Here is a 22,429-nt window from a genome sequence, read left to right on the forward strand (position 1 = left end):
TCACCATCTTTGGCTGTTCAGGCAAATCTGCCTCATATTTCTTCCTTTTATCTCCCATTTTTGACTGATGACACATTAACACCACACCAGTCTCCAACTTCATGCAGTTTTTGTTGAAGGAAATAGTTTACAGTGTTTAATCCTGCAGCCTACAGAAAAATGGCTGGCTACTTTTACTCTGACAGAGACTCTGACTGTATGTTGTTTACCAGTGTACCTTATATTTCACATTGATACATTTACATGAGATGAAACACTTTCATGAAAACAATAACTGTAAGAAAGAGAGCAAAACCTGGTAGTACGCTCGGTGAAGTACAGCAGACAGTCGGCTTAGAGATTCGGCCCCAAAACGAGCATAGAAGACACTATCAATGTCCATCATAAACAGGTAGTCCGCTTCATCTCGAATCTGAAAACAATGCAGTTGAGTTGTTAAGACTGATGGTATTGACAAGATGTGATATTTCACACATTCTAACTTGAAGTTTCACTTAAATGTTGACAATTCTGATGATATATTCACTAACTATGACATATTTCCAACATGAGTTCGCTAAATATGCACTAAAAATTCAGAGCTCCTCTTCAAAAGACAATCTAAAAGAAAAAAAAAAACGAAACTCCACTGCTATGCTGTCACTTCTTATTAGGGTTCAGATGGCAAATGAAAATCATGATTTGACAAGACAGCTATTGAATAGCTGATGACAAATCTCGACAACTAATTTATAATGATCAGTGAAACTACAAATTTACTTTGATTTAAAACAAACTGCAGAAAATCAAGTTGAAAACATGGTATTAACACAGTAAGCTCCATGAAAACAGTACAACCCCTGGCAAAAATTATGGAATCACCGGCCTCGGAGGGTGTTCATTCAGTTGTTTAATTTTGTGAAAAAAAGCAGATCGCAGACATGACACAAAACTAAAGTCATTTCAAATGGCAACTTTCTGGCTTTAAGAACCACTATAAGAAATCAGGAAAAAAAGATTGTGGCAGTCAGTAATGGTTACTTTTTTAGACCAAGCAGAGGGAAAAAATTATGGAATCATGAAAAACAAAAGAACGCTCCAACACATCACTAGTATTTTGTTGCACCACCTCTGGCTTTTCTAACAGCTTGCAGTCTCTGAGGCATGGACTTAATGAGTGACAAACAGTACTCTTCATCAATCTGGATCCAACTTTCTCTGATTGCTGTTGCCAGATCAGCTTTGCACATTGAAGCATTGTCATGGACCATTTTCTTCAACTTCCACCAAAGATTTTCAATTGGATTAAGATCCGGACTATTTGCAGGCCATGACATTGACCCTATATGTCTTTTTGCAAGGAATGTTTTCAGTTTTTGCTCTATGGCAAGATGCATTATCATCTTGAAAAATGATTTCATCATCCCCAAACATCCTTTCAATTGATGGGGTAAGAAAAGTGTCCAAAATATCAGCGTAAACTTGTGCATTTATTGATGATGTAATGACAGCCCCCAGTGCCTTTACCTGACATGCAGCCCCATATCATCGACTGTGGAAATTTACATGTTCTCTTCAGGCAGTCATCTTTATAAATCTCATTGGAACAGCACCAAACAAAAGTTCCAGCATCATCACCTTGCCCAATGCAGATTCGAGATTCATCACTGAATATGACTTTCATCCAGTCATCCACAGTCCACAATTGCTTTTCCTTAGCCCATTGTAACCTTGTTTTTTTCTGTTTAGGTGTTAATGATGGCTTTCATTTAGCTTTTCTGTATGTAAATCCCATTTCCTTTAGGCGGTTTCTTACAGTTTGGTCACAGACGTTGACTCCAGTTTCCTCCCATTCGTTCCTCATTGTTGTGCATTTTGGATATTTGAGACATATTGCTTTAAGTTTTCTGTCTTGACGCTTTGATGTCTTCCTTGGTCTACCAGTATGTTTGCCTTTTAACAACCTTCCCCCGTTGTTTGTATTTGGTCCAGAGTTTAGACACAGCTGACTGTGAACAACCAACATCTTTTGCAACATTGCGTGATGATTTACCCTCTTTTAAGAGTTTGATAATCCTCTCCTTTGTTTCACTTGACATCTCTCATGTTGGAGCCATGATTCATGTCAGTCCACTTGGTGCAACAGCTCTCCAAGGTGTGATCACTCATTTTTAGATGCAGACTAACGAGCAGATCTGATTTGATGCAGGTGTTAGTTTTGGGGATGAAAATTTACAGGGTGATTCCATAATTTATTCCTCAGAATTGAGTGAATCCATATTTTTTCCCTCTGCTTCGTCTAAAAAAGTAACCATTACTGACTCCCACAATTTTTTTTTTTCCTGATTTCTTAAAGCCAGAAAGTTGCCATTTGAAATGACTTTAGTTTTGTGTCATGTCTGTGATCTGCTTTTTTCTACAAAATTAAACAACTGAATGAACATCCTCCGAGGCCGGTGATTCCATAATTATTGCCAGGGGTTGTATTTGTGGTACAACTTGATGAAAGACATTTATTCAAAGCTTAGTGCACGATGTCAGTGGATGCTGGCCTGTACTGGTTACTGTTTTATTTCTGTCCTCAGTGTGACAGTCTATGCAAGGGTACCCTGTTTCTGTTTCTTTCATGTGGTTAGGTGATGGTGTAATGTTTAAGCAGTGGGCTTGAGACCAAAGGATTCTAATTTCTATCCCCCACCTAGCTGGAAAATCGTGAAGGGCCTTTGGGCAAGACCTTTAATCCCCAAGATGCTTCCGATGTGTAACAAGCATCTTGCATGGCCGCACCCTGACATCGGTGGGTGAATGCGAGGCATTACTGTAAAGTCCTTTAAGCATCTGATATATTTGAAAAACCGCTATATAAATGCAGTCCATTTTCCATAAAAAAAAAAAAGATTTTGTATTTGATCCTTTGTTAGTGGCAGTGACATCACTTACCTGCTTGTCAATCAGAATGGCTGCCCATTTCATCCTACCAAGAACTACATCCTGCCAGCGAACGGCAGAAGGAACAGGGACGACTGTGATGTTCCGACCCTCACACAATGCCACCTGACCAGCCGCAAAACAAATCAAACAAAACTAATTTTAATGATGCCCCTTAAGAACATTCAACATTCTTACTTGTGTGAAGCTCCTTGAGGCAACTTTGTTGTGATTTGGCGGTATTAAAATCAATCAAAACCTAATGTTAGGTTTTACACATAGGCAGGGCGCTTTACGATTGTCATATTTCGGTCTTTCTTGGCACATTCCTGACATTCTTAACATGACTTAACACATCTGAATAGGTTTCTTAATGATGGTCTCGGTGCATGATTTTCATGGAGCATGTTTTTGGCTGTCCAAAAATCTTCCACAAATGTCACCCACCACCCTCAGTTTGCCTCATGTCGTGGAGGTTGCAGCTGTGTGTTGATCGGTCTTGATTAGTGGTGATCCTCAATAGAGCATGATCGCATTCTTCTCTGAAGTGCCATAGGTATTAAAGGCACTGCGCTGCGGTGGTTTGAATCATATTTGTCTAATAGATTACAATTTGTTCATGTAAATGGGGAATCTTCTTCACAGACTAAAGTTAATTATGGAGTTCCACAAGGTTCTGTGCTAGGACCAATTTTATTCACTTTATACATGCTTTCCTTAGGCAGTATTATTAGACGGTATTGCTTAAATTTTCATTGTTACGCAGATGATACCCAGCTTTATCTATCCATGAAGCCAGAGGACACACACCAATTAGCTAAACTGCAGGATTGTCTTACAGACATAAAGACATGGATGACCTCTAATTTCCTGCTTTTAAACTCAGATAAAACTGAAGTTATTGTACTTGGCCCCACAAATCTTAGAAACATGGTGTCTAACCAGATCCTTACTCTGGATGGCATTACCCTGACCTCTAGTAATACTGTGAGAAATCTTGGAGTCATTTTTGATCAGGATATGTCATTCAAAGCGCATATTAAACAAATATGTAGGACTGCTTTTTTGCATTTACGCAATATCTCTAAAATCAGAAAGGTCTTGTCTCAGAGTGATGCTGAAAAACTAATTCATGCATTTATTTCCTCTAGGCTGGACTATTGTAATTCATTATTATCAGGTTGTCCTAAAAGTTCCCTAAAAAGCCTTCAGTTAATTCAAAATGCCGCAGCTAGAGTACTGACGGGGACTAGAAGGAGAGAGCATATCTCACCCATATTGGCCTCTCTTCATTGGCTTCCTGTTAATTCTAGAATAGAATTTAAAATTCTTCTTCTTACTTATAAGGTTTTGAATAATCAGGTCCCATCTTATCTTAGGGACCTCGTAGTACCATATCACCCCAATAGAGCGCTTCGCTCTGAGACTGCAGGCTTACTTGTAGTTCCTAGGGTTTGTAAGAGTAGAATGGGAGGCAGAGCCTTCAGCTTTCAGGCTCCTCTCCTGTGGAACCAGCTCCCAATTCAGATCAGGGAGACAGACACCCTCTCTACTTTTAAGATTAGGCTTAAAACTTTCCTTTTTGCTAAAGCTTATAGTTAGGGCTGGATCAGGTGACCCTGAACCATCCCTTAGTTATGCTGCTGTAGACGTAGACTGCTGGGGGGTTCCCATGATGCACTGTTTCTTTCTCTTTTTGCTCTGTATGCACCACTCTGCATTTAATCATTAGTGATCGATCTCTGCTCCCCTCCACAGCATGTCCTTTTCCTGGTTCTCTCCCTCAGCCCCAACCAGTCCCAGCAGAAGACTGCCCCTCCCTGAGCCTGGTTCTGCTGGAGGTTTCTTCCTGTTAAAAGGGAGTTTTTCCTTCCCACTGTAGCCAAGTGCTTGCTCACAGGGGGTCGTTTTGACCGTTGGGGTTTTACATGATTATTGTATGGCCTTGCCTTACAATATAAAGCGCCTTGGGGCAACTGTTTGTTGTGATTTGGCGCTATATAAAAAAATTGATTGATTGATTGACATGCTCACAATTAAACCCTGCTGCACTGCGTTCAGTTTCATTGCTGCAGTATGCTGGAATACAGTGACACCAAGTCAGCTAAAGGTTTCGTTTCAATGCTCATCAGCGCGCTCCTGCAGGTGTTCCACCTGCTGCTGCTGTCCCTGATATTTGGGAAAATGTGCAAGACGAGAGCTGCGTGGAGCCACACATCTGGCTCTCTCCGTCTCCTCTCTCTGCCACTTCATGGCACAGAGCCCAACTAAGCATGCAGTCATAAAGTTCTGCTGTGGATTTTGAGGAGCAAACTGGAGTGGTCTGACTTGTTCAGCAACTGATGGATGAATATGGGTGGGTGTGTGTGTGGAGACAAGTCGCCTCATTCACAACGTGACAGAACGCAATAGCGCACAACAGTGCAGAACATTATTCTTGACCGTGCGTAATGGTTCCTTATACAGTAGTGTTCAGAATAATAGTGCTATGTGACTAAAAAGATTAATCCAGGTTTTGAGTATGTTTCTTATTGTTACATGGGGAAACAAGGTACCAGTAGATTCTCACAAATCCAACAAGACCAAGCATTCATGATATGCACACTCTTAAGGCTATGAAATTGGGCTTTAAGTAAAAAAAAAAAAGTAGAAAAGGGGGTGTTCACAATAATAGTAGCATCTGTTGTTGACGCTACAAACTCAAAACTATTATGTTCAAACTGCTTTTTTAGCAATCCTGTGACTCACTAAACTAGTATTTAGTTGTATAAACACAGTTTTTCATGATTTCTTCACATCTGCGAAGCATTAATTTTGTTGGTTTGGAACCAAGATTTTGCTCATTTACTAGAGTGCTTGGGGTCATTGTCTTGTTGAAACACCCATTTCAAGGGCATGTCCTCTTCAGAATAAGGCAACATGACCTCTTCAAGTATTTTGACATATCCAAACTGATCCATGATATCTGGTATGCGATATATAGGCCCAACACCATAGTAGGAGAAACATGCCCATATCATGATGCTTGCACCACCATGCTTCACTGTGAACTGTGGCTTGAATTCAGAGTTTGGAGGTCGTCTCACAAACTGTCCACGGCCCTTGGACTCAAAAAGAACAATTTTACTCATCAGTCCATAAAATATTCCTCTATTTCTCCTTAGGCCAGTTGATGTGTTCTTTGTCAAATTGTAACCTCTTCTGCACCTCTTTTATTTAACAGAGGGACTTTGCGGGGGATTCTTGCAAATAAATTAGCTTCACACAGGCGTCTTCTAACTGTCACAGCACTTACAGGTAACTCCAGACTGTCTTTGATCATCCTGGAGCTGATCAATGGGTGAGCCTTTGCCATTCTGGTTATTCTTCTATCCATTTTGATGGTTGTTTTCCGTTTTCTTTCACGCGTCTTTTTTTTTTTTTTTTCATTTTAAAGCATTGGAGATCATTGTAGATGAACAGCCTATAATTTTTTGCACCTGCGTATAAGTTTTCCCCTCTCCAATCAACTTTTTAATCAAACTACGCTGTTCTTCTGAACAGTGTCTTGAACGTCCCATTTTCCTCAGGCTTTCAAAGAGAAAAGCATGTTCAACAGGTGCTGGCTTCATCCTTATATAGGGATTCACACCTATTCGTTCCACAAAATTGACGAACTCACTGACTGAATGCCACACTACTATTATTGTGAACACCCCCTTTTCTACTTTTTTTTACTAATAGCCCAATTTCATAGCCTTAAGAGTGTGCATATCATGAATGCTTGGTCTTGTTGGATTTGTGAGAATCTACTGAATCTGGTACCTTGTTTCCCATGTAACAATAAGAAACATACTCAAAACCTGGATTAATTTTTTTTTTAGTCACATAGCACTACTATTATTCTGAACACAACTGTAATTCACCAGCGACTCATCACATTTGTGATCAGTGGCCAAGAATGTATACTTCATGGCATTCGTGACTTGTCATCATTATGTGTAAATGCAGCATAAGTTTTATTACCTCTCAAGTCATTGGAAAATTGTTGAAAATCATGTCTTCTCTCTTAGTAACATGCAATACATTTCTCTGTGAAGAGATCTTGTACATAATGTGAACAACTGTAGAATCTGAATGATCAGAAACTGTGGATTGTTATTATGGATTTATTTTTGTCTCTTGCACATCTGAACAAAATACAAGCTTGCAATATGTGCCAAGAATCAGCCTGCCCATCAGAACATTTGCCATGATATCTCTGTGGGGCTTATGCCCAATCTAGCTAATCTCAGCTCAGCAACAAAGCCTTTGCAATCAGCCCATAATGAAATTATGGGCTGAATGCAAAAACATTTTGCTTATTGAGACTGTATTATTTGAGTTAGTTAGGCATGTAAAATTTTGACACATTCACTTCAAGGAAGCCTACTGGCTACCAGAGGAGCTGCAACAGTGCAAGATTGGCCGTTTTAATTATTTATTTATTTTTTGCATTTAACTTATTTTTTCAATCAGCCACATGGGGTGTGCAGCCAGTACATTCTGAGTGCCGGTCCAAAGCCCGGATAAATGAGGAGGGTTGCGTCAGGAAGGGCATCCGGCGTAAAACAAGCCAACCCAACTATACAGACTCAGAATCGAATTCCCATACCGGATCGGTCGCGGCCCAGGTTAACATCCGCCACCGGTGCTATTGCCCAACAGGGTGCCGGTTGAAATTGGGCTACTGCTGGGCGAAGACGACGAAGAAAAGGAGGAAAACGTTGCTACGAACAGCGGGAGAAGAAGAAAACTAGAAGGGTGGAAATGAGAGTGGGGACTTTGAATGTTGGTAGTATGACTGGTAAAGGGAGAGAGCTAGCTGATATGATGGAGAGGAGAAAGGTAGACATATTGTGTGTGCAAGAGACCAACTGGAAGGGAAGTAAGAGCAGGAGCATCGGCGGTGGGTACAAGTTGTTGTACCATGGTGAGGACAGGAAGAGAAATGGTGTTGGGGTCATTTTAAAGGAAGAGTATGTTAAGCGAGTGTCTGACAGGGTGATGTGTAAAGTTGGAAATTGAAGGGGTGATGATGAATATCATCAGTGCATATGCCCCACAGGTAGGTTGTGAGATGGAGAAAGAAGATTTCTGGAGTGTATTAGATGAGGTGGTGGAGAGTGTGCCCAAGCATGAAAGATTGGTGATAGGAGCAGACTTCAATGGGCATGTTGGTGAAGGGAACAGAGGTGATGAGGAAGTAATGGGTAGATATGGTATCAAGGATAGGAATGGGGAAGGACAGATGGTAGTTGATTTTGCAAAAAAGATAGAAATGGCTGTGGTGAATACCTACTTTAAGAAAAGGGAGGAGCACAGGGTAACATAAGAGTGGAGGAAGGTGCGCACAGGTGGACTACATTCTTTATAGGAGATGCAAGCTAAAAGAAATCACAGACTTTAAGGTGGTAGCAGGAGAGAGTGTCACTAGACAGCATAGGATGTTTGTTTGTAGGATGACTTTAGAGGTAAAGAAGAAGAGGAGAGTGAGAGCTCAACAAAGGATCAGATGGTGGAAGCTGAAGGAGGAAGACTTGTGTGAAATTTAGCGAGCAGGTGAGAGAAGCACTAGTTGGAGGGGAAGCAATTTTGGACAACTGGAAAAGTACTGCAGATGTGGTGAGGGAGACAGCTAGGGCAGTACTGGGTATGACATCTGGACAGTGGAAGGAAGACAAGGAGACTTGGTGGTGGAATGAAGAGGTCCAGGAAAGCATAATCAATCAATCAGTTTTTTTTATTTTTATATAGCGCCAAATCACAACAAACAGTTGCCCCAAGGCGCCTTATATTGTAAGGCAAGGCCATACAATAATTATGTAAAACCCCAACGGTCAAAACGACCCTCTGTGAGCAAGCACTTGGCTACAGTGGGAAGGAAAAACTCCCTTTTAACAGGAAGAAACCTCCAGCAGAACCAGGCTCAGGGAGGGGCAGTCTTCTGCTGGGACTGGATGGGGCTGAGGGAGAGAACCAGGAAAAAGACATGCTGTGGAGGGGAGCAGAAATCGATCACTAATGATTAAATGCAGAGTGGTGCATACAGAGCAAAAGAGAAAGAAACAGTGCATCGTGGGAACCCCCCAGCAGTCTACATCTATAGCAGCATAACTAAGGGATGGTTCAGGGTCACCTGATCCAGCCCTAACTATAAGCTTTAGCAAAAAGGAAAGTTTTAAGCCTAATCTTAAGAGTAGAGAGGGTGTCTGTCTCCCTGATCTGAATTGGGAGCTGGTTCCACAGGAGAGGAGCCTGAAAGCTGAAGGCTCTGCCTCCCATTCTACTCTTACAAACCCTAGGAACTACAAGTAAGCCTGCAGTCTGAGAGCGAAGCGCTCTATTGGGGTGATATGGTACTACGAGGTCCCTAAGATAAGATGGGACCTGATTATTCAAAACCTTATAAGTAAGAAGACGAATATTAAATTCTATTCTAGAGTTAACAGGAAGCCAATGAAGAGAGGCCAATATGGGTGAGATATGCTCTCTCCTTCTAGTCCCCGTTAGTACTCTAGCTGCAGCATTTTGAATTAACTGAAGGCTTTTTAGGGAACTTTTAGGACAACCTGATAATAATGAATTACAATAGTCCAGCCTAGAGGAAATAAATGCATGAATTAGTTTTTCAGCATCACTCTGAGACAAGACCTTTCTAATTTTAGAGATATTGCGTAAATGCACAAAAGCAGTCCTACATATTTGTTTAATATGCGCTTTGAATGACATATCCTGATCAAAAATGACTCCAAGATTTCTCACAGTATTACTAGAGGTCAGGGTAATGCCATCCAGAGTAAGGATCTGGTTAGACACCATGTTTCTAAGATTTGTGGGGCCAAGTACAATAACTTCAGTTTTATCTGAGTTTAAAAGCAGGAAATTAGAGGTCATCCATGTCTTTATGTCTGTAAGACAATCCTGCAGTTTAGCTAATTGGTGTGTGTCCTCTGGCTTCATGGATAGATGAAGCTGAGTATCATCTGCGTAACAATGAAAATTTAAACAATACCGTCTAATAATACTGCCTAAGGGAAGCATGTATAAAGTGAATAAAATTGGTCCTAGCACAGAACCTTGTGGAACTCCATAATTAACTTTAGTCTGTGAAGAAGATTCCCCATTTACATGAACAAATTGTAATCTATTAGACAAATATGATTCAAACCACCGCAGCGCAGTGCCTTTAATACCTATGGCATGCTCTAATCTCTGTAATAAAATTTTATGGTCAACAGTATCAAAAGCAGCATTGAGGTCTAACAGAACAAGCAGAGATGAGTCCACTGTCCGAGGCCATAAGAAGATCATTTGTAACCTTCACTAATGCTGTTTCTGTACTATGATGAATTCTAAAACCTGACTGAAACTCTTCAAATAGACCATTCCTCTGCAGATGATCAGTTAGCTGTTTTACAACTACCCTTTCAAGAATTTTTGAGAGAAAAGGAAGGTTGGAGATTGACTTATAATTAGCTAAGATAGCTGGGTCAAGTGATGGCTTTTTAAGTAATGGTTTAATTACTGCCACCTTAAAAGCCTGTGGTACATAGCCAACTAACAAAGATAGATTGATCATATTTAAGATCGAAGCATTAAATAATGGTAGGGCTTCCTTGAGCAGCCTGGTAGGAATGGGGTCTAATAAACATGTTGATGGTTTGGATGAAGTAACTAATGAAAATAACTCAGACAGAACAATCGGAGAGAAAGAGTCTAACCAAATACCGGCATCACTGAAAGCAGCCAAAGATAACGATACATCTTTGGGATGGTTATGAGTAATTTTTTTTTTCTCTAATAGTTAAAATTAAAGAAAGTCATGAAGTCATTACTAGTTAAAGTTAATGGAATACTCAGCTCAATAGAGCTCTGACTCTTTGTCAGCCTGGCTACAGTGCTGAAAAGAAACCTGGGGTTGTTCTTATTTTCTTCAATTAGTGATGAGTAGAAAGATGTCCTAGCTTTACGGAGGGCTTTTTTATAGAGCAACAGACTCTTTTTCCAGGCTAAGTGAAGATGTTCTAAATTAGTGAGACACCATTTCCTCTCCAACTTACGGGTTATCTGCTTTAAGCTACGAGTTTGTGAGTTATACCACGGAGTCAGGCACTTCTGATTTAAAGCTCCCTTTTTCAGAGGAGCTACAGCATCCAAAGTTGTCTTCAATGAGGATGTAAAACTATTGACGAGATACTCTATCTCACTTACAGAGTTTAGGTAGCTACTCTGCACTCTGTTGTTATATGGCATTAGAGAACATAAAGAAGGAATCATATCCTTAAACCTAGTTACAGCGCTTTCTGAAAGACTTCTAGTGTAATGAAACTTATTCCCCACTGCTGGGTAGTCCATCAGAGTAAATGTAAATGTTATTAAGAAATGATCAGACAGAAGGGAGTTTTCAGGGAATACTGTTAAGTCTTCTATTTCCATACCATAAGTCAGAACAAGATCTAAGATGTGATTAAAGTGGTGGGTGGATTCATTTACATTTTGAGCAAAGCCAATAGAGTCTAATAATAGATGAAATGCAGTGTTGAGGCTGTCATTCTCAGCATCTGTGTGGATGTTAAAATCACCCACTATAATTATCTTATCTGAGCTAAGCACTAAGTCAGACAAAAGGTCTGAAAATTCACAGAGAAACTCACAGTAACGACCAGGTGGACGATAGATAATAACAAATAAAACTGGTTTTTGGGACTTCCAATTTGGATGGACAAGACTAAGAGTCAAGCTTTCAAATGAATTAAAGCTCTGTCTGGGTTTTTGATTAATTAATAAGCTGGAATGGAAGATTGCTGCTAATCCTCCGCCTCGGCCCGTGCTACGAGCATTCTGACAGTGTGACTCGGGGGTGTTGACTCATTTAAACTAACATATTCATCCTGCTGTAACCAGGTTTCTGTAAGGCAGAATAAATCAATATGTTGATCAATTATTATATCATTTACCAACAGGGACTTGGAAGAGAGAGACCTAATGTTTAATAGACCACATTTAACTGTTTTAGTCTGTGGTGCAGTTGAAGGTGCTATATTATTTTTTCTTTTTGAATTTTTATGCTTAAATAGATTTGTGCTGGTTGTTGGTGGTCTGGGAGCAGACACCGTCTCTACAGGGATGGGGTAATGAGGGGATGGCAGGGGGAGAGAAGCTGCAGAGAGGTATGTAAGACTACAACTCTGCTTCCTGGTCCCAACCCTGGATAGTCACAGTTTGGAGGATTTAAGAAAATTGGCCAGATTTCTAGAAATGAGAGCTGCTCCGTCCAAAGTGGGATGGATGCCGTCTCTCCTAACAAGACCAGGTTTTCCCCAGAAGCTTTGCCAATTATCTATGAAGCCCACCTCATTTTTTGGACACCACTCAGACAGCCAGCAATTTAAGGAGAACATGCGGCTAAACATGTCACTCCCGGTCCGATTGGGGAGGGGCTCAGAGAAAACTACAGAGTCCGACATTGTTTTTGCAAAGTTACACACGATTCAATGTTAATTTTAGTGACCTCCGATTGGCGTAACCGGGTGTCATTACTGCCGACGTGAATTACAATCTTACCAAATTTACGCTTAGCCTTAGCCAGCAGTTTCAAATTTCCTTCAATGTCGCCTGCTCTGGCCCCCGGAAGACAATTGACTATGGTTGCTGGTGTCGCTAACTTCACATTTCTCAAAACAGAGTCGCCAATAACCAGAGTTTGATCCTCGGCGGGTGTGTCGCCGAGTGGGGAAAAACGGTTAGAAATGTGAACGGGTTGGCGGTGTACACGGGGCTTCTGTTTAGGGCTACGCTTCCTCCTCACAGTCACCCAGTCGACCTGCTTTCCCGGCTGCTCGGGATCTGCCAGGGGGGAACTAACGGTGGCTAAGCTACCTTGGTCCGCACCGACTACAGGGGCCTGGCTAGCTGTAGAATTTTCCACGGTGCCGAGCCGAGTCTCCAATTCGCCCAGCCTGGCCTCCAAAGCTACGAATAAGCTACACTTATTACAAGTACCATTCCTGCTAAAGGAGGCCGAGGAATAACTAAACATTTCACACCCAGAGCAGAAAAGTGCGGGAGAGACAGGAGAAGCCGCCATGCTAAATCGGCTAAGAGCTAGTAGCTACGCTAAGCTAGCGGATTCCTAAAAACACGCAAAGTGAATAATGTGTAAATAATTTAGAGGTGATTCAGCAGAAGGAGTGCTTTAGTTAAGGCACGTGAAGATTACACTGTGAAACAAATCGTAATCTAGATAACTAGATCAATCTAACTGCGCAGATTAAACAGCTAACAGATACAGCAAAACACCGCTGTGCTCCGGAACAGGAAGTGATATAATACCGCAGTGAGAGCCAACCACCAGTAGGAGAATAAGGAGAGAATAAGGAGAAAGAGGTTGGCGAAAAAGTTTTGGGATAGTCGGAGAGATGAAGAAAGTAGACAGGAGTACAAGGAGATGCGGCGTAAGGCGAGAAGAGAAGTGGCAAAAGCAAAGGAAAAGGCATATTGCGAGCTGTACAAGAAGTTGAATAGTAAGGAAGGAGAAAAGGACTTGTACCGATTGGCCAGACAAAGGGACAGAGCTGGAAAGGATGTGCAGCAGGTTAGGGTGGAAAAAGATGCACATGGTAATGTGCTGACAAGTGAGGAGTGTGTGCTGAGAAGGTGGAGGGAATATTTTTGAAGAGTTGATGAATAAAGAAAATGAGGGAAAGAAAAGGCTGGATGATGTGGCGAGAGTAAATCAGGAAGTAAAAGAGATTAGCAAGGAAGAAGTGAGGGCTGCTATGAAGAGGATGAAGAGTGGAAAGGCAGTTGGTCCAGATGACATTCCAATGGAGGCATGGAAATGTCTAGGAGAGATGGCAGTAGAGTTTCTAACCAGATTGTTTAATAAAATCTTGGAAAGTGAGAGGATGCCTGAGGAGTGGAGACGAAGTGTGCTGGTTCCTATTTTCAAGAACAAGGGTGATGTGCAGATCTGCAGTAACTACAGAGTCATAAAGCTAATCAGCCACAGCATGAAGTTATGGGAAAGAGTAGTAGAAGCTAGGCTTAGAAAACAGGTGAAGATCTGTGAGCAGCAATATGGTTTCATGCCGAGAAAGAGCACTTACAGATGCAATGTTTGCTCTGAGAATACTGTTGGAAAAGTACAGAGGACAGAAAGAGTTACATTGTGTGTTTGTGGACTTAGAAAAAGCTTATGATAGGGTGCCAAGAGAAGAGTTGTGGCATTGTATGAGGAAGTCTGGAGTGGCAGAGAAGTATGTTAGGGTAGTGCAGGACATGTACAAGAATAGTGTGACAGCGGTGAGATGTGCAGTCGGAATGACAGACTCATTCAAGGTGGAGGTGGGATTACACCAAGGATCAGCTCTGAGTCCTTTCTTGTTTGCAGTGGTGATGGACAGGTTGACAGATGAGATCAGACAGGAGTCCCCATGGACTATGATGTTTGCAGATGACATTGTGATCTGTAGTGAGTAGAGAGCAAGTTGAGTCTAGTCTGGAGAAGTGGAGATATGCTTTGGAGAGAAGGGGAATGAAAGTCAGTAGAAGCAAGACTGAGTACATGTGTGTGAATGAGAGGGAGCCCAGTGGAATAGTGCAGTTACAAGGAGTAGAAGTGGTGAAAGTAGATGAGTTTAAATATTTGGGGTCAACTGTTCAAAGTAATGGAGAGTGTGGTAGAGAGGTGAAGAAGAGAGTGCAGGCAGGGTGGAGAAAGGTGGCAGGAGTGATTTGTGACCGAAGAATATCAGCAAGAGTGAAGGGGAAAGTTTACAAAACAGTAGTGAGACCAGCTATGTTGTATGGTTTAGAGACAGTGGCACTAACAAAAAGACAGGAGGCAGAGCTGGAGGTGGCAGAGCTGAAGATGTTGAGATTCTCTTTGGGAGTGACAAGAATGGACAAGATTAGGAATGAACATATCAGAGGGACAGCTCAGGTGGGACGGTTTGGAGACAAAGTCAGAGGCGAGATTGAGATGGTTAGGACATGTGCAGAGGAGGGACCCAGAGTATATAGGGAGAAGGATGCTGAGGATGGAGCCACCAGGCAGGAGGAGAAGAGGGAGACCAAAGAGGAGGTTCATGGATGTGCTGAGAGAGGACATGCAGGTGGTTGGTGTGACAGAGGAAGATACAGAGGACAGGGTGAGATGGAAACGATTGATCTGCTGTGGCGACCCCTAACGGGAACAGCCGAAAGACGAAGAAGAATAATGTGTGGATTTGACATTATTGAAATGATGGCAATATTTGTGGGAGTTCATTTGTTGCTGCATCTTTGTAAAGGCACACACTCTTGAGTCCCCACTTGAGCCTTTCCCATTAGTGTGACATTAAACTACTGTCAGAGCAACAAGAACAGCAGACTTGCAAAAAAGATAGAACAAATGGTGTGTGCTATTGTTTTTATTGTTATTATTATTTTTACTGATTACTGCTTAACACTCGGAGGCCCAAGCTTTTCTCTTCTACCTGTAAAGCCCACGGAGAGTCAAATGACCCTGTCTAGCTGACTTGGCTAGCCACATTCTTGTGTTTGCATATTTGCTGTCTGTGTGTTCTGAGACTTCCTTGTTTACATAACAGAAGTAGCTCTCCACAGGGGATCTTGGAGTCACTTGCCTGCTTAGCTGAAAGGGCTGCGTATGAAGCAGGAGTTGTGTGCAAAACGTGTAAAATTACAGCTGCCTAGATTGCTACAACTATTTGTTACTGTAACCTGTACCTGTTGTATATATTTTGGTTTTCTTTTGGTGTGTTTTTTGGTACATTTCAATACAATTCAGAAAACAAAATTTCATCTCTCCCCCAGGGTAAAGTTATTTATCCACCTAAACACAAATCAGCAGCCCTTTCAGACAGCAAATATGCAAACACAAGAATGTGGCTAGCCAAGTCAGCCCCTCCCTTGGGGTGTTCTGAGACTTCCTTGTTTACATAACAGAAGTAGCTCTCCACAGGGGATCTTGGAGTCATTTGACTATCTGTGGATTTTAGAGGTAGATTGGTCATTTGACCAGACCTTGGCCTTCTGGGTGTTAAAGGGTCGAGCAATTGTCCCCCAAAAGGACGATGAGTTTGATCTTCAGTTACAGGTAAGAGCCAAAATGTCATTACTTTTTCATATCATGCAGATAATCAACTAGTTTCTTCAGACAAGCTACACAGTCTGCTCAGGGAAAAAATGTCCTATGACTTAATTAAGAAACAACAACTCACTTGAGGAACGTCTTGTTCACTGTCAGTGAAGATGTAGTAAGTAACCCTGAAGTCAACCAGAAAATACTTTTCCCCCGACTCCAGAAAGCCCTTCAGGAATCTCGTGTATCTGGTTTAGAAAATATCAGTTAGGAAGATATGACAATATATGGAAAACTAACACCATAAACCACCCATTCCCAGACAGAACAATGAGGGCCACTTTGAAATCTAAATATTCTCTGGGACAAACTGAAATCTTATTAAAATCTTTTTTTGTCTGTTGTTTATGCATACGCACCAAACAGCAGTTCAGAGTATCCAGCTTTCTTGGAGACTGAGGGGGATCCTGGAAAAGGTTCCTGCTGGAGACTCCTTAGTTCTACTGGGGGATGTCAATGCTCACTTGGGCAACAATGGAGAAACCTGGAGGGGAGTGATTGAAAGGAATGGCCTCCCTGATCTAAACCCGAGTGATCTTTTGTTGTTGGACTTCTGTGCTGGGCATGAATTGTCCATAACAAACACTTTGTTCAAGCACAAGAGTGTTCTTAAGTACATTTGGTACCAGACCACCCTTGATCAAAGCTCGACGATAGATTTTGTAATCGTGTCATCAGACTTGCAACCAGGCGTCTTGGACACTCAAGTGAAGAGGGGGCAGAGCTGTCAACGGATCACCACCTGGTGATGAATAGGCTTTGATGGCGGGGTAAGGCATCAAGCCAACATAGACATAACATAGACTGAAACATGTTGTGGGGGTTTCCTGGGAATGTTTGGTGGAAGAGCTTGTCTGGATGGCCTTCAACTTGCTCCTCTGAAGAAACTTCTTCCAGATCCCGAGGGAGGTCAGGGACATGGAAACAGAGTTGTCCATGTTCAAGGCCTCCAATGCTAAGGTGGCTGCTTTGAGCTGTGGCCAAAAAGTTGTTGGTGCTTGTCATGGTGGCAACCCAAGAACTCACTGGTGGACTCCAGTGGTAAAGGAATCCATCAGGCTGAAGAAGGAGGCCTTATGTGTTTGGTTGGCACAGAGGTCTCAGGAATCAGCGGACAGGTATCGGCAGGCCAGAAGGACTGCAGCCTTAGTGGTGGCTTAGGCAAAACCTCTTTCATGGGAAGAGAGGCTATGGAAAATGACTTTTCAGCCAGCCTCAGTGCGGCTCTGGCAAACTGTCAGAGGATGGCTAGTTTTGTGATCTCAAAGTTGCTTCTCTGCCTTTGCAGATGTTGTGGTTCTGTTGGCTTCATTAGGTGGTGAGCTCCAATGTGCACTGAGCAGGTGTGAAGCTGACTGTGGAGCAGCTGGGATGAGAATCAGCATCTCCAAATCTGAGACCATGGTCTTTTGTCAGAAAATGGTGGTTTGTTCCCTCTGGGTCAGGGCGGAGTTACTGCTCCAAGTGGAGGAGTTTAACTATCTTGGGGTCTCGTTCATGAGTGGCGGTAAATTGGAGCGTGAGATTGATAGATGGCTTGGGGTGGCATATGAAATTTTACAAACGTTGTACTGGTTCATCATGATAAAGGAGCTGAGCCGGAAGGCGAGGCTCTTAATTTACCAGTCAATTTATGCTCCTATCCTCACCTATGTTCGTGAGCTTTGGGTTATGACTGAAAGAATAAGATCGCCAATACAAGAGGCAGAAATGACATTCCTTCGTTGGGTATCTGGGCTTACACTCCTGGAAGGGGTGAGAAGTTCAATTATCCAGTAAGGACTCAGAGTAGAGCCGCTACTTCTTTGCATGGAAAGGAGCCAGTTGAGGCAGTTCAGGAATCTGGTGAGGATGATCCCTGGTCGCCTCTCTGAGGAGGTCTTGTAGACATGTCCAACAGCGAGGAGGCACCAGGAAAGACACAGGACACTCAGGAAAGATTATATTTCCCAGCTGGCTTGGGAACACGTTGGAATCCCCAGGAAGCATTACAGGATTTGGCTTTACTTACTTCCCAACAGCAAACACCAGGACAGCGACTCTGGGATCCATTTTCTTATAAATTGCATCAATAACCACTGGATCAAAGGTTCCATCCCAAACCAGTGGAGCATTCCAGTTTGTCACGGAGTTCACATCAGTACGTCTGGAGAGATCAAAGAGAGTGAGACTGGATATTTAACAGAACCTCATGACACAATACACATCACAGTACATGTGGCGCATTGCACTACACTGCAATATGATGCATGTTCTGATACAGTGTAATACTCTCTATATCCATCTATCCATCCATCCATTTTCTTCCGCTTTATCCGGAGTCAGGTTGCGGGGGCAGCAGCTCAAGCAAAGCCGCCCAGACCTCCCGATCCACACATACCTCCTCCAGCTCCTCTGGGGGAACCCCAAGGCGTTCCCAAGCCAGCCGAGAGATGTAATCCCTCCAGCGTGTCCTGGGTCTTCCCCGGGGCCTCCTCCCATTGGGACGTGCCCGGAACACGTCTCCAGCGAGGCGTCCAGGGGGCATCTGGAAAAGATGCCGAGCCACCTCAACTGACTCCTTTCGACGTGGAGGAGCAGCAGCTCGACTCCGAGCTCCTCACGAGTGACGGGGCTCCTCACCCTATCTCTAAGGGAGCGCCCAGCCACCCTGTGGAGGAAACTTATCTCGGCCGCTTGTACTCGCGATCTTGTTCTTTCGGTTATGAGCTAAATCTCATGACCATAGGTGAGGATCGGAACGTAGCTCGATCAGTAAATCAAGAGCTTTGCCCCCCTACTCAGCTCTATCTTCACCAAGACGGTCCGATACAGCGACCGCATCACTGCAGATGCTGCACTGATCCGTCTATCGATCTCACGCTCCATCCGTCCCTCACTCGTGAACAAGACCCCGAGATACTTAAACTCCTCCACTTGAGGCAAGGACACTCCACCGACCTGAAGAGGGAAAAGCATCTTTTTCCGGTCGAGAACCATGGCCTCGGATTTGGAGGTGCTGATTTTCATCCTGGACGCTTCACACTCGGCTGCAAACCGCCCCAGTGCACGCTGAAGGTCCTGATTTGACGAAGCCAACAGAACCACATCATCCGCAAACAGCAGAGACGAGATTCTGTGGTTCCCAAACCAGACCCCCTCTACACCCTGGCTGCGCCTAGAAATTCTGTCCATAAAAATAATGAATAGAACCGGTGACAAAGGGTAGCCCTGGCGGAGGCCAACGTGCACTGGAAACAGGTTTGACTTACTACCGGCAATGCGAACCAAGCTCCTGCTGCAGTCGAACAGGGACCGGATAGCCCTTAGCAAAGGACCCCGTACTCCCGGAGCACTCCCCACAGGGCGCCCGAAGGACACTGTCGAATGCCTTCTTCAGATCCACAAAACACATGTGGACTGGTTGGGTGAACTCCCATGAACCCTCAAGCACCTGATGGAGCATGTAGAGCTGGTCCAGTGTGCCGCGACCAGGACGAAAACCACACTGCTCCTCCTGAATCCGAGGTTCGACCATCGGTCGAATTCTCCTCTCCAGTACTCTGAAATAGACCTTACAGGAGAGGCTGAGGAGTGTGATCCCCCTATAGTTGGAACACACCCTCCAGTCCCCCTTCTTAAACAGAGGGACCACCACCACCCCGGTCTGCCAATCCAGAGGCACTGTCCCCGATTGCCACGCGATGTTGCAGAGGCGTGTCAGCCAAGACAGCCCCACAACATTCAGAGACTTAAGGTACTCAGGATGGATTTCATCCACCCCAGGGGCCTTGCCCCGAGGAGCTTTCTAACCACCTCGGTGACTTTGGTTCGGGTAACGGATGAGTCCGCCTCTGAGTCCCCAGTCTCTGCTTCCTCTTCGGAAGACGTGACGATGGGATTGAGGAGATCCTCGAAGTACTCCTTCCACCGCCCGACAACATCCCCAGTCAGGGTCAACAGCTCCCCACCCGCACAATAAACAATGCTGGTGGAGAGCTGCTTCTGCCTCCTGAGGCGTCGGACGGTTTGCCAGAATCTCTTCGAGGCCGACCGATAGTCCTCCTCCATAGCCTCCCCGAACTCCTCCCAGACCCGAGTTTTTTGCCTCTGCGACTGCACGGGTTGCGGCACTCTTGGCCTGCCGGTACCTGTCAGCTGCCTCTGGGGTCCCACCTACCAACCAAGATACGTAGGACTCCTTCAGCTTGACGGCATCCCTTACTTCCAGTGTCCACCATCAGGTTCAGGGATTGCCGCCGCAACAGGCACCAGAGACCTTGTGACCACAGCTACGAGCAGCCGCATCGACAATGGAGGTGGAGAACATGGCCCACTCGGACTCCATGTGTACAACCTCCCCGGGATCTGGGAGAAGCTCTCCCGGAGGTGGGAGTTGAAGACCTCGCTGACAGAGGGTTCAGCCAGGTCTGACCGGCTTCCTACCCTCCCAGCGGATCCAACTCACCACCAGGTGGTGATCAGTCGACAGCTCTGCCCCTCTCTTCACTCGAGTGTCCGAGACACGTGGCCGAAGGTCAGATGATACGACTACAAAGTCGATCATCGACCTCCGGCTCAGGGTGTCCTGGTGCCACGTGCACTTATGGACACCCTTGTGCTCGAACATGGTGTTTGTGATGGACAAACTGTGACTAGCACAGAAGTACAACAACTGAACACCACTCGGGTTCAGATCGGGGAGGCCGTGCTTCCCGATCACCCCCCTCCACGTCTCACTGTCGCCGCCCATGTGGGCGTTGAAATCCCCCAGGAGAACAATGGAGTCCCCAGTCAGAGCGCCATCTAGTACCCCTCCCAGGGACTCCAGGAAGGTCAGGTACTCTGCACTGCCGCTCGGCCCATAGGCCGAGACAACGGTGAGAGACCTGTCCCCGACCTGAAGGCATAGGGACGCGACCCTCTCGTTCACCGGAGTGAACTCCAACACTTGGCGACTGAACTGGGGAGCAGTAAGCAATGCGACCCCAGCTCTCCGCCTCTCCCCATGGGCGACGCCAGAAAAATGAAGCATCCAGCCCCTCTCCAGGAGTTGGGTACCAGAGCCCAAGCTGTGCGTGGAGGTGCCCCTGACTATCTCTGGTCGGCATCTCTCAACCTCCCGCACAAGCTCAGGCTCGTTCCCCCCTAGTGAGGTGACATTCCACATCCCAATAGCCAGGGGCTGTGAGCATGGACCGGGCCGCCGGGCCACCCGCCCTCGACCGCCACCCAATCCTCTCTGCACCTGACCTCCATGGCCGCCTCTGCAGGTGGTGAACCCACAGGAGGGAGGTCCCACATCACTCTTTTGGGCTGAGCCCGGCCGCGCCCCATGGGCTAAGGCCCGACCACCAGGTGCTCGTGCGCGAGCCCCAACCCCAGGCCTGGCTCCAGGGTGGGACCCTGGCTCCGCCATACCGGGCGACGTCTCGCTCCTTGATCTTTTACTGGTCATTGAGGTTCTGAACTGCCCTTAGTCTGACCCGTCACCTAGGACCTGTTTGCCTTGGGAGACCCTACAGGGAGCACAAAGCCCCCGACATCATAGCTCCTATGATCATCCGGGTACGCAAACTCCCGCAGCACGATAAGGTGGCAGCTTGAGGGGGAGATACTCTCTATAATTTAAATTTAAAACTTTAAATTATATATTATTTAAAAAATGTAATTTAAAAAAAAACTATAATTTACTCCAAAACTTAAAATAGAGCTGAGAATGCAACTTGCTGTGTACACCTGGCTGCAGTAGATACTGTAGGAAGAGGGCACATGTTCTGTTGAGATTATCTGGTTGTTGTCTTGCTGGTTCTGTGATAAAGTGACGTGGGATCAGAGCAGGCTTCCACATCCGATGTGACATGCTTATGGCATTTTTACTAAAATGTAAGACATTTTGTTTGCATTGTGCCAACTGTATTTTGTATTGCACTTTGTTGTATCATTTTTAATTTGGATTTACTGAGTTGGTGGCACTGGGTGCACAAAACATTTTCAAGCTATCACAACTTCGAGCCCCTTCACACATAATGCAAATGCGTACTCTTCAGGGTGACTCACAGTGGTAGAGCTCGTATGAGCGCACCACAAAACATCATACCAATGGGCAAGCGTGTACGATGCGATGATGCGACAAAGTCGATGCGACGGTTTGTGCACGTGATGTTGTCTTTCAAGCAAGAACACAGTGCGAGCTGCTGCAGCTGCTCACACTGTGTTCCATGGGATGAGGTGGACAACATCACACCACTGATGTGGAGGAAAATAAAATAAAACCAGTTGTATAATTAGTGAATATCACTGGGTTTATATAAAGAATACATGAAAGGAGACGCAATACAGAACCCCGTGGTTAAATAAAAAGAAAATGCCACT

At 44.4% G+C, this 22,429-nt stretch overlaps 1 protein-coding gene across 1 annotated transcript; it reads right to left on the bottom strand.

The window, feature by feature from the left end:
- Positions 1-259: 259 nt before the first annotated feature.
- On the bottom strand, positions 260-21,358 carry LOC117503819 (globoside alpha-1,3-N-acetylgalactosaminyltransferase 1-like). Its single transcript, XM_034163078.1, has 5 exons — positions 21,303-21,358; positions 18,087-18,221; positions 16,155-16,263; positions 2,920-3,033; positions 260-412 (listed from the first exon to the last, which is right to left on the bottom strand). The coding sequence occupies exons 1-5, from the start codon at positions 21,356-21,358 to the stop codon at positions 260-262; spliced, it is 567 nt and encodes a 188-aa protein (XP_034018969.1).
- Positions 21,359-22,429: the final 1,071 nt, after the last annotated feature.

The sequence above is a fragment of the Thalassophryne amazonica genome, chromosome 2 (assembly GCF_902500255.1).
Source record: "Thalassophryne amazonica chromosome 2, fThaAma1.1, whole genome shotgun sequence".
NCBI lineage: Eukaryota > Metazoa > Chordata > Actinopteri > Batrachoidiformes > Batrachoididae > Thalassophryne > Thalassophryne amazonica.

Excerpts from the sequence above, each read along its gene's own strand:
- LOC117503819 (XM_034163078.1), bottom strand. The coding sequence starts at position 21,358 with ATGTGGGACCTCCCTCCTGTGGGTTCACCACCTGCAGAGGCGGCCATG. Across the intron at positions 16,264-18,086 it reads CTGGTGTTTGCTGTTGGGAA|ATACACGAGATTCCTGAAGG; the intron begins GTAAGTAAAGCC and ends TTTCTAAACCAG. Across the intron at positions 413-2,919 it reads CCATTCTGATTGACAAGCAG|ATTCGAGATGAAGCGGACTA; the intron begins GTAAGTGATGTC and ends CATTGTTTTCAG.